Raw genomic sequence first — 13,169 nt, 5'->3', positions numbered from 1 at the left:
TGTCTATCTATCTATCTATCTGTCTGGCTATCTATCTTGTACACAGTTCTGCAGCAGTACCCGGATCGCTGTCAGTGCATTGAGCTGGAGCTCCAGTGTGTGCGCATCAGTTTGAATTCCGTGCCGCATGTGTCAACCAATGTGACATCCCTGTATGTACTTTTCATTGTCAATTTGTACCAGCCTGCAGGCACACACTGTAATCTCCTGACAGTCCCACTTAAGTTGTAGCTGTAGCTGATACTTACTTACAGCTCCACTTAAGCACTACAGAAGCTGACGGGCAGGTTTGATTCCCGACCTGACTCCCATGGTACTGTTCCCACAGTTGCTGATAAGGACTTTAGACTAATCCTAACCTTAGACATACAGACAGGCAGCTGGTTCACCGAAGGCTGGAGGGAGGAAGAAATCGTACTGCATTTGTGAGCTATAAAACATTGAGCTATTAATAATTCAGGTAGTAATAAATTCAAATTCAGGTATTAATAATTTGATCAAATCAGCAAACACAAGCCTGGAGAGAAGAATGGATCTCCAGGGCATTTATAGACTGCTCACAACACACCGATTAAGCATCAGGGTCATAAGCAACTCTGTGTAACATTTGCACACGACAATAAAAAGGAGCATCGTTGGTCCTTCTTTTCAGGGGGGAAAAGCTCAAACAGTTGCTAATAGTTGCCAGATGATGCAGTAGACTAATTTGCATGTTAATTGAATTGCCATGTGGGTTTGCAAATCAAAACATGTTACAGGAAAAAAAAACAAAAAAACACTTGGTAGTAAGTGGTGGTGAAATTATCATATAGGAAAAACTTTTCCGCATTTATAACAATTTTATATCATCATTATTTTGCGAGAACAAAATTCGCAAGTCCCTTTCCTCATTTGTAAGATGCTTTGGATAAAAGCGTCTGCTGAGTGAATAAATGTAAATGTAAGTTAGCTGTATTTCTGAGATAGAAACATGGATGGATAATCATTTTCTCTGCCTGAATGGTGGTGATTATAGGTTCCCGTCAGCAAATTCTCTAAGCTGGTCCGCTGTCTCTGTTTGCCGACGGCTCTGTTCTAGAGACCCGAAGTAAGACGAGGAACCGTGGAGTAATGTTTGACGCCAGCCTTAAATTTGATTCTTCTGTTCAGAGCGCCGTTAAAGCATCCTTTTTTCCCCTCAGAAATACAGCTAGACTGCGCCCAACGCTAAACTTCTCTGTAGATGAAAAACTGATGAAATCATTCGTTGTCACTCGGTTGGATTACTGTAACGCCGTTTTCACCGCGGTTTCTAAATCCACAATCGATAGACTCCAATATGTACAACACTCTGCTGCCAGGATCCTGACTGGGACCAGGAAATACTGTACAGTCATATCACTCCTGTTCTGGAGTCCTTGCGCTGGCTCCCGGTCGGGTTCCGTGTCCATTTTAAAATGACGATGGTGACATACAAAGCATAACATGGCGTCGCTCCTTATAATATATCTGCTTTATTAATCCCTTACACCCCAAATCGCAGACTGCGCTCCTCAAAATGTCATCTGCTCACCGTTCCACAAACACGCTTAAAATCTATGAGTGACGGGGCTTTTTCTGTCTCCGCCCCTTCACTTCGGAACTCTCTTCCTCTCGAACTTAGGGAAGCTCACACCTCTGGCACTTTTAAAGCTCAACTTAAGACACACTTTTTTAAACTTGCATTCGACTGCTGATGTCTACTTTTATTATTATTATTATTATTATTATTATTATTATTATTATTATTATTAACTTTTATTTAAAAAAGTCTTTCGGTGTACTGCTTATTTTGTGTACAGCGCTTTGAGAAGCTGCTTCTAAAGGCGCTCTATAAAATAAAGTTTATTATTATTATTATTATTATTATTATTATTATATGTAGAAGAGTACTTCAGAGTTATTACCTAATTCATAAGTAGCACCATTATTTTGGGAGAACGGTACTTCGGTGTTATTGCTTAATCCATAATCGGCATCACTGATTAATCCGACGGTCACTGATCCATTGACCCCGATTTTCTTGCTAAGACTTGTATCTTCTTTGGAGCGTGTAGGGCTTATACAACACTGTAGGAAAAGAGGAGAATGTCCAAATCTCTGGACTATATAGTCTTCAGAACAAGCATATTGTGTTTATCCCAGAAGATTTTCAATTTCCTCAACTGGATATTAACATATCTATCATTCTGACCATTGATTTTAACAGTCTGATACAGTATAAGGTATCAGAGAGCAGCAACACCAAATATATTTAAACAAGTAGGCAGTTTTTATTCACTACAGATGTCTTGGCACAGGGACGTGCACAGACATTGTGGGAGGACGGAGCTCACGCGGAAATAAAGGACATCTCATAATTATTTATTTAAAAAAAAATGTTTTTAAACAAAACGTTAAATATATTAACACGACTCTGACTTCCTTACCGAATTTATTTGAATTCCCTCACACTCACGAGTTACTGTTTGAGGCAGGATACTTTTTTTCATGTAGTGGACAATTTTGAGATTTTTGGTGTGTTTTGCTTCCACGTCTTCTTTTACTCGAATGGAAAGAAAATGTCCAAAATGCGCATTTGGATGGTGTTTGTTTTAAGCCTCCGTCTGCATCTGTAGATTTCTTCTAAACTACACAGAACAAGCGCACGTGCATGTTTAAACGTAACTTTTCAGAGGAAAAGACTCGATGTAAGTCAGTGAATGGGGAGGTTTTGTGGTGATGTGCTTTAGTCATTTTTTTTTTTGATTGTGTTCACCGTCAAATGTATGCAAATTAGCACATTTTAATTAGTTAACGCCTAATCTGCATATCAATATGGCGATTGTGTTGACGTTATTAGACACAAATTTTACTGTATGCACCTGTAGTGTCTCAATGAATTACAGTACAGTACAGTCAGTATGGACATGATATATTGCCTTAGCTAAACTTTAGCTAACCTATCACATTATCTAATAGCTCGTGAGATTAGCAAGACACGAGTTAACTATATTTGTCTTTTGGCTAATTAGCTGTAAAGTCGAGGCGCTGGTAGCTTAGTCTTTTATTCATCACCACTCATCTCCACACAAGCCAAGAAAAACACAACTGGGATAGGAGCTGGGAGGAGCTGCTGCCTGCCTGTGTGTCTGATGTGCCGATGTGTGCTGCACTGCTGAGCGGAGATGTGGAAGGCGAGAGGGAGAGAGAGAGGAGGGAGGGAGGGAGAGAGACAGAGGGAGTTAGGGAGAAAGAGAGAGAAAGGGAGGGAGGGAGAGAGAGGAAGGGAGGGAGGGAGGGAGGGAGGGAGAGGGAGGGAGGGAGGGAAGGAGGGAGAGAGAGAGAAAGGGAGGGAGAGAAGGAGGAAGGGAGAGAGAGAGTGAGAGGGAGGGAGAAAGAGAGAAGGAGGGAGGGAGGGAGAGAGAGGAAGGGAGGGAGGGAGGGAGGAAGGGAGAGAGAGAGTGAGAGAGAGGGAGGGAGGGAGAAAGAGAGAAAAAGGGAGGGAGGGAGAGAGAGGAAGGGAGGGAGGGAGGGAGAGAGAAAGGGAGGGAGGGAGGGAGAGAGAAAGGGAGGGAGGGAGGGAGGGAGAGAGAAAGGGAGGGAGAGAGAGAGAAAGGGAGGGAGAGAGGGAGGAAGGGAGAGAGAGAGAGAGAGGGAGGGAGAGAGGGAGGGAGAGAGGGGGGGAGGGAGGGAGAGAGAGAGAAAGGGAGGGAGAGAGGGAGGAAGGGAGAGAGGGAGGGAGAGAGGAAGGGAGGGAGGGAGAGAGAGAGAAAGGGAGGGAGGGAGGGAGGGAGGGAGAGAGGGAGGGAGAGAGGAAGGGAGGGAGGGAGAGAGAGAGAAAGGGAGGGAGAGAGGGAGGAAGGGAGAGAGAGGGAGAGAGGGAGGGAGAGAGGGGGGGAGGGGGGGGCATCGGATATTGACAAAGTCTCATCTCCCAACCTGATATTAGGATTTTATTTTGCGATATATATTTATATATATATTTATATATATATATTTGTTTCACAGGGAAGCTGTGCGCAAACAAGAATATGTTTGTTTATATAAAAAAAAGCACCTCAGAAAAAGGGCGCTTTCAATCAAGGAAGGAAAAGGGCAGGTGTTCAACCCCTTTTGATGTCTATATGTGGACGTGCCTGTCTCGGCATATCGATGAAGTGCTATGGGTTATAGGAGGAATTGTTAGCGTCCAAGAGGCATTGATTCTGAATGGAAAGGTGATCAGAGCCAAAGTGGAGTTCGCAATCGTTTAGGTAAATAAAAGTCACAAAAGAGGTGTTTGCTAAAAGGCCACAGACAAAACAGGAAAGTAAGAGAATTACACTGGTAATAGACACAAGTCATGACCCCCTGGCAACAAACAAGTCCTCATGGCAATAAACGAGCACTTTTCTGAGGAATGTCAGAGACATGTGAGCTTTTCAGCAACTAAAGATTTCAAACAGTCTTCCACCACATCTCATAAATCCCCAGGACCAGACCTTCACAGACTAAACAATATCTGCATTTCGAAATGCTTCAACCGTAGCTCAGCATTCGAAAAGCGCTCTGAGTATTTGTCTGTAAAACCAAATAAAAATGCAACATTCAGTGAGGTCCATAATTCCGGGATTTTCTTTTATTTTTATTTGAAATTGAAAATAAACAGAAGGCAAATGTGCGATATTGTCCATGTTAACCACTTTGTACAAAAGGTCAGATTTTCCTCATGGCTAATCCCTTCTTTTGAAGCGTGTGTTCGGGCGACACTTCAAACACGGATTTGATCTGAACTGGATCGTAAGGTTTAGTGGAGCCCATGCCAGTCCGAGTGCACATTAAGGGATATGTACGAATATAATAAGAACTCTGAAATTCATGGAAATATTCCAGCGATTCTATTTTTCACCCGAGTTGCCGTCTTGTTTGAATTGTTTGTATTGAATTAGAAAAGTGTATAACATTGAAGCATTTACACTAGTGCTCTCAGGCTTTTGGACGCCACTGTATACACTAGCTACTGTCCCCTGCAAAATAAGTTAAAGACCTGACTGTGTCTAATTGACTAAAGTGGCTCCGTCTCTCAGAAAAGATATTACAATATGATATAATGCTCTACAACCCCTTTTCATCGACCTACATCTTCCAACTCATCCAAATCTTTATTCAGCTGACGCATGAATGTACCGGATATAACACAACTATCAACCTCCCATCTATCAGTCCGTGTTCTGATTAACAACTACATTAGGGTGTTTGGTGAATCCCTTTTTTTTTTTTTTTTTTTACCTCTGTCAAAATTCCACTGGCGTCCTCTGATGCATCTGTCTGCAACATTCATGGCTGGTCAAAATCTAGGTACGTCAGCACGGTTTAGAGAAAACAGAATCCAACACCCATAGAAATGTACCTTCAGACCTTGCGGAGGGGCACGAGATGCTCCATCTAGCCTTTTAAGTAAATAATGTAGGGTGCAGTGGGACGATGGTTGAGCCTCCACTGCACAATGTTTATGATTTGAAGAATCTCAGGAGCAGACATATGGACACTGAATGGCAGAACCTAGTATTTCCAGAGGCCACTGAACATGAAGAGCACTTGGAAGTACATATAGTGACCAGAGATCTACAGGGGGCAGTTTCACCCACCCGTGGCCACCTTTGACCATCACTGAATATGGCCTGAAATACAGACAGACAGACATACCAAAAAAATAAACACTAAATAAAAGTGTTCGCACAAATGACATTCCTTGGTCCACACTCTTGGGTTTGTCGAACCAGCATATTGAGTATAAATGAGTTTATAACTGCAACTTTTCCATTGTCCACTTCTCTAATACAAAAAAAAAAACCTATTATAAAAGATCGTTTATTTCTCTTAAGGAAGTACAGTCAGCTCTGGCTCTTTTTCCATCAGTATTTAATGCCCATTACCTCTCACTGCTGCTTTTTTGTTCTTCCACAGGTCTCTGAAGAGCAATGAGATTCATGTGTTACCAGAACATGCTTTTAGTAGATACACAGAACTTCGAAGACTGTAAGTCCCTGCAAGTCTTTTAAAAACTTTCATTTTCCTGCTTTTCAACAACTAATCGTTCATAACAGTCCAATAGTAGCGGATTCTGACACGGTATATGTACAGTTCTGTGAAAACTATTAGCCCCTTCCTGATTTCTTGTTTTTGTGTATATCTCATACAAAATCGTTTCAGAAATGAAAACGAAATCTAAGATAAAAGAAAGGCAGCCAGAGTAAACACCAAATTACAGTTTTTAAATGATAACGTTATTTACTGAAGCAAAAGAATTATCCAATACGAACTGGGCCTGTGTGAAAATGTATTTGCCCCCGGAGTTACTAATTCCCCAAATCTATGAGACTGCATTGATAATGGCGTTCAGCTGGACTAGAGACACCCGTGTAGAGCCGGCTGTTGCTGCCCTTGCGCTATCACCTGATAAAGCACTTCAGCCCGATGCATGCTGTCCTTGGCCACAGTGCCAGTTGACAGATGATTTCACTGTGAGAAGCTATGACACAGCAACACGTATGGGACGTATTGGGAATTCCATGTCACACCTTATGCTAGCCCTGTCCCAGACATTGCAGGCTTTAAAGGTTGACCCTTCTGCCCACTCAGGCTCAGGCCGAGTGACGCCTCTTTGCAGGCATTCACCTATATGACCAGGGAGTTGGGTAAGCTAATGTCTTCGTTAACCCTCGCTCGACACCAAATATGGCTGGCCAGGTCTCCACTTTTGGAACACTGCAGGAAAGCCCTCCGCTCTCTTCCTGTTAGTCCTTGGAACTGTTCGGCCCTGCTGCACAGCAAGCCCTGGAGCGCAGTCTACAGGTTACACAGGCCAGATAACGGTTTGCTAGTCTGCGTCGTGAACACCCCGCTAGACAGAGACCCTCTATGGCAGCAAATATGGCTCAGTACATACCATGGCCGATTACCCAGCTGAGAAGACAAAGCCCAGAGAAGTTTCGTCAGCCAGCCCCAGCCGCCTCGTTTGGCACAGCGAGGCCAGACTTCCGGCCGTCGCCCCTCCAGAAATGATAAGGGACGAGGGGGTAGACAATGACTGTACCACTCCCGAGTTCGGGTGCTTCACCAGCCAGCAGCTCAGATGCTGGGAAGCGCTAATGTCATACCCTTGAGTTGTATCAATCCTGTCACTGGGCTACAACATTCAATTCAGATATCGACCGGCGGGGTTCCATGGAGTCAAAAAAACCTTAGTCAAGAACCCCAAAAAGGCTCTGGCCCTATTCCAGGAGGTCTGGGCTCTCCTGAAGAAGGGTGCCATCGAGCAATTAGACTGTGCTTTACTGAACAGTGGATTCTATTCCGCTTATTTTATTATCGCAAAAAGATTTTTAGCATGATGACACCATAGACCTCAATAGCGCCAGATACTGGCACCCAATCTTAAACACCCGATTCTTATTTTATGGATTTGAAGGTGTGATAAATATAGGGGTGTACTTATGTTTTTTTTCCATGTGACTGATCTGTTTTTTGTTCATTTAAATTGTGTCAATGTCAGTTCTGTGTGTCATTTGATAGAGTATATCGACTTTATTTATAGGCACTGTTTCAAAGAGGATCAAATGTTCGCTTGTCCAAATATGTCCAAAAAAACCCAACAATTCCCATCATGGGGTGTACTTATTTTTTCATATGAGTGCATGTGTAGCGCTAATTATGTCGTCTGTTATTTCCTAGCTGTGGGACAATTAATTTTCATTCTGGCTGATTTTTATTTTAAATCCAGCTTTGTAAGCCTGGACTTATGTTATACAGACTGGGTCTAAACAGCAGAACGCTCCCGAAGCCAAGCCTGCTTACTGTCCACATTCGCACCCCAATCCTCATTCAAATTCTGTTACCAATTATTCCCCCATTCAACCTTTCTCTCACCTTAAATTCTAGGGCATCGACTAGTAAGACTCCGCACTCGGTTTTGTTTGGCATTGTTACTAGTTTGGATTTTTGCTTATGTTGCTACACTGTAGAACAGTGATGAAACCTGTCTGCGTCTTTAAATCGTGTTTGGTTAAAAAAAATAAATAAATAAATCCTAGAATCTTTAATCAGCATAGATACTGTCTATCGGTACTGTCAGTACTTGCTTTAGAAGTACTATTACTATGATGTTGTCAGGTAATGGAGGCAAAGAATGATGCAGAATAATTTTAAAACACAAAAAGAAACTGTGAACACGTAGCAAGGTACCAGGGATAGAAAACAAACATGAAACAGAACATGACAGAACCCAATGGGTAACACTGCCACCTCACAGTCCAAGGGTCCAGGGTTCGAATTTAAGTGTAGTTTACTAGTCTGTGCTTCACATTTCACGTGTTCTCTGCATGTCGGTGTTCTCCAGCGGTCATCGCTGTTTATCCGAATCCTTCGATTGTCTGTCGCACTTCCAGACACCCATTCATTCCTAGCCATGTCTTTAACTTGCAAAGTTGTGCAAAGCAAAGAGAGGTGTCCCATAAATGCATCTCCTGGAGCTGTGTCTTCTTTTGTTCTCCAGAAGAAGGTGTCACAACGATGCGGCGTCCAGCAGACATCACTCTCCTTGTCTGTGACTAGTGGAGGTGTTGCCTTTCTGTGTGCTCCACTTCGACATCGATGCCGAGCACTCCTAGCACAGTCTGAACTGTTGTCTGGAATTCTGAGTCATCCATGTTGTTTGTCTGCACGTAACGTATATGTCTCAGCCACTGTTCCATTCGCTGTCTCTGTCACAGCCAGGGTTCCTTAACCGGTAGGACACATAACATCACACGGTACATGTGTCAGGAGCCACCCATTAAGGGTGAGGGGTACTTGGTAATATCTGCCCTGATTCTGTGCTCTCTTCAACACCGGTCCCATTTCCCCATATACGGCTTCCTGTGCCCTGTTGGCCTGGCCATTTGTTCAAATCTGTTACCTGTTGCCCCTACCATATCTAGATTGTGTATTTAATCCCTCATTGTTTCTCTTTTGGTGTTGTATAGTAGCGTTGTGTATTTCCTCTGCAAATCTGAGTTTTTGACCCTATGCCTGTTTGTAGGTCTGGGTTAGGGATATGGGGTTAGGGATATCTCATCCCGTCTGCCTTTCTTTGGAATCTTACCGGCTATCCTGACTTAGATTTTTGGATCGCCCTGAATAAACATGCCTTGACTACACACTTACAGACCGCACCTCCCGCTGTTACACCAGTATGTGATAACTGCCTCGTAATGCTGACGTGTGGTCACGGTGTGGGTGGGGGTGTGTGTGTGTCATCAAGGAGGCTGACCTTACCAAACGTTCTCGCCAGTCCAGACTCGCACAGATCATTGAAATAATTGATCATTAAGTTCATCAAGCTTAATTGATCTACACTTCAGAGTCTCATTAAGTACACTGGCCCTGTTCTAGGTTGCATTTCATTACAGTGAGATGTAAAACCCATGGCCATTTTAACAAATGCAACATCTGGTAGTAATTCTTGAGCAACTTCAATAACAATAGAGCTTTCACTGAAATAAGCCTATTGTCAACTGGTTTTGTCGTTCTGTGTTTCAGATTTCTTCAGGATAACTGCATAAGCTATGTATCCGATCGGGCTTTTAATGGATTATTCAAATTGCAGAAACTGTGAGTATATTTCTATTTAAGAAATGTCACTGGTTTCCAGTTGCTGAAAGGTCAGAATTTTAGCAAACAAATAAATAAATAAATAAGTAAATAAATAAATAAATAAATAAGTGTTTTGCAAAGACAAGTTTGTTGTCGTTTGATGTCATTAGTTAGAAATGCATTACTGTCTTGGTTGTGTTTGCTACTAATCTCCTTGATTGTTTGAGTACAATTAGAATGACCCATTCCTTTTAAGCCATACTTTTAAAAAAAATAAATAAATAAATAAAAGGGTTTTAATTATTTAATCAGAACTGTGCCACTACAGGTCGAATTAAAATTTTAATATCCAAATTTGTATTACTTTAGTTTTTTTTTAATTTAACAGTCAAGCTCTCTTGTTTAATTCGATTAAATTGCACTCCCCAGATTTAATTTGTGTCCAAGGTTCTTTGGTCCTTCATATTCACATTCAAAATACTAATACATAGTGCCCTCCAGTAATATTGGCACCCTTGGTAAATATGAGCAAAGAAGGCTGTGAAAAATTGTCTTTATTGTTTTACATGTTGATCACAAAAATTCTCTGCTCTCATGCATCAACTGTAAACACAACACAGGTTTATCCAAAAAAAAAAAAAATATATATATATATACTCCCCCCTCAAAATCTGCAGTGGAAACTCTAGGGATGAAGATCGGTTCTTGTGCATCCACTGCACCCTCATGTGGATGGCGAGTCGAATAGGGCAGGACGCACGTGAAATTCTCCAAAAAAAGAAAAAAAAGGTTGATTTGAAGATCATCAGAAGACCTGACGTGAAGGTGTCCAGCTGCATGAGGTCAAAATATTGTCTGGGTCCGTCTCTAAATGTTTATCTCTGAATCCTTGCAGTTTTTCCCTGTGCAGAAGACAAACCGTTTCGATGTCTTTTATGAAAAGGCCCATCTTTGATTGAAACGCATACACAAACCGCTGTAGGGACAAACATGACTGTTTCCATTACCTTGCATTTTAACATGGAGCTTGAGATGACCAGTAGTGCACAAACTGTCTGGACTCGTCCTCTTTTTTTTTCTTTTCTTTTAGCCATTTCACCTTTGTGAAAAAACTGAAAACAAACAGTGTGTATGTGGTTTTTGACCGATTTCTGAACTAGAGAGGGAAATTACTGCTCCATTCCACATCCCCGCTCTGCTGAACCGCTCTGAACTTGTGCCACATCACGAATGGTTGGTGTAGACTTGGCAATAATATTTTAAAACATTCAATAAGTAGATTTGTAATTGACTCAACACTAACTGCTGTGCTTCGTGATTGTTTTTAGTTTGTTTGTTTTTTTCCCCTACTGTCGAGCCATATGCGATCACTGAAAGAGTCATATACTATCTGGCTCGCGAGCCATAGTTTCCCGACCCCTGTATTAAACAGTATGCTATAAACAACCCGATCCACACTCTCGGTTTGAGTGAACTCGTGTCATCTTTCTCATACAGCGTGTGCGGTAACCTCATCATAACTCGTGCAGTGTATGCACGTCCGTTATTAAACGCTACGCCACGTAGAATTGTCGACTTTCAAGCCTACTGATTGAGGAGATGAAACCTCCAGCATGAGCTTTTGAGAGACTAGACTGGTCTTTTATAGTCTTTATGAGGCTATATGTCAACATTTCTATTCTGTTACAGGTCTTTGAGCCAAAACTGCATCACTTTATTAAAACATGGAGTCTTTGCTGATCTCCACCAACTCAAATGGCTGTAAGTACAGCACTGCGTTCACAGTATATTCACAATAATCAGGTTATTTCCATTATAATTAAGTCCGGCACAAACCTTTGCTTAAAAATATACATGAGGTCCATACGAATGCACTGTGAGTATATAGTACTGTATTACAAGATGCTGTTATCCAAGCCGACTAACGGGCGACTAACAATCCAATCATACAGCTAAATAATTCATTGCTAAGGGTATTTGTTACACGCTCAATGGTGGCTTTTTTTTTTTTTTTCCAGTCCTGGGATTTGAAATAAACCAGAGCTATTGAGCTACCACTGCATGAAATATGTCTGAAATACTCTAGAGGTTACATTACTTTAAATTGTTATGCTGGACTGCTGCTGTGGTCATTAAACAGCAACCATAAAAAATGAGGCTAGAAGGGTCTATTTAGATTTTTGCATTTTATGGTCCAGTAGCTCTTAGCAGGCCATTAAACGCATTGATGTTCATTAGTATGATAAAGATAAAGGGTGTGCTGTAGCTTTAAGCCGCTTCTCCTATATATATATATATATATATATATATATATATATATATATATATATATATATATATATATATATATATATATATATATATATGTGTGTGTGTGTGTGTGTGTATCTTTACACATGCACAAATAAACTCACCAGCCTCTTTTTTTTGCAACATGGCTGTCATCACAGTGTTCCTCCATTATGATGTTTGATGTTAATATTCACTGAAGCTCTTGACCTGTGTGTGCATGATTTTATGCAGTGCGCAGCTGCCAGATGAGTAGCTGATTGGATAATTGCACGAAAGGGCAGGTGGACACGTTCCTAATGTGGAGTGAGTTTATGTGCACAGGTGTAAACATCTGTAAAGGGTTTAAAGCCACAGTTTGTCCTTTATCTTTAGCACGCAATGCATTTATGCTGCAGTAACTCTTAGCGGGATATTAAATGCATTGATTTGATTGATTCGTTTGCAATAAGACTTATTAATTAATTCATCCTGCTCCTTACCTGAGCCAATATCGTGCACCAAAAATGGGCTAGTGTCCAAGGTTAGAGTGGCGCGTAAGTGAGATATGACTTTAGGTAAACTCCACCCGGTGCGCATAACTCTTGCATTGCGTTCTGAATAATGCTCAAGTATGTCGTTTCACCTGAGATTTGAATACCAATGTACGTCATTTCTGTAGTATTGTACAGTAAATCCTCACTATGTGCACATAACTGTGTCTGTGGTTCAAAGATGTATTAGTCAGTAAGCTGGGGTGGTGTAGATGTTCTCCCTGAGATCTTCAGCTCACTTTTAAAGTTTGTTTTGTTGGTGTATTGAAGAGCTAATTTCCTTTCACAAAGCAGTTCCATGCTGCCATCTCAAGCTGACTTCTTTATACATACATAAGCGTTGCTCACTCGGGAAGCTGGTAGGATTTTGATAGACAGAATAACAGGCTCCGTCTGGATAGACTCCATCTTGAATGTTGATGATTGATTATTTCTTCAGTGTCCAGTGGGCCCTTGTCTGTCAGCAGTGTTCTGTAACAAATGGGTTATTTTATGCGTGCGGCCCAGCTGTAGAGCACAGATTGGCATAACTGAGCGGTATTTTAATAGAACTCGTGGGAGGCAGAAAATTCGATTACTGTGCCACTACACAAAAGTAACTCAATTTTACCATAGACCAACGAAATAATGAACAGAACGTAAGTTGAACTTCTTCTGTGAAGTGATTTTAATTTACTGAAGTTATTCCATTGCCAGTGCATGCACTATCCTCAGAGTTCATTAGCACTCTATCAT

General features: G+C 41.5%; 1 protein-coding gene across 2 annotated transcripts in view; it reads left to right on the top strand.

The window, feature by feature from the left end:
* The window catches only part of rxfp2b (relaxin family peptide receptor 2b), a 44,364-nt gene that overhangs the window by 12,040 nt on the left and 19,155 nt on the right, over positions 1–13,169 (top strand). For both annotated transcript variants that reach the window (XM_017490664.3, XM_017490663.3), the window contains exons 4-7: positions 47–152; positions 5,947–6,018; positions 9,559–9,630; positions 11,302–11,373. In XM_017490664.3, the coding sequence (XP_017346153.1) occupies positions 47–152; positions 5,947–6,018; positions 9,559–9,630; positions 11,302–11,373 (322 nt within the window). The remainder of the gene's footprint in view (positions 1–46; positions 153–5,946; positions 6,019–9,558; positions 9,631–11,301; positions 11,374–13,169) is intronic.

The sequence above is a fragment of the Ictalurus punctatus genome, chromosome 17 (genome assembly GCF_001660625.3).
Source record: "Ictalurus punctatus breed USDA103 chromosome 17, Coco_2.0, whole genome shotgun sequence".
In the NCBI taxonomy this organism is placed as follows: Eukaryota; Metazoa; Chordata; class Actinopteri; order Siluriformes; family Ictaluridae; genus Ictalurus; species Ictalurus punctatus.
This window is presented reverse-complemented; position numbering and strand designations above follow the sequence as displayed.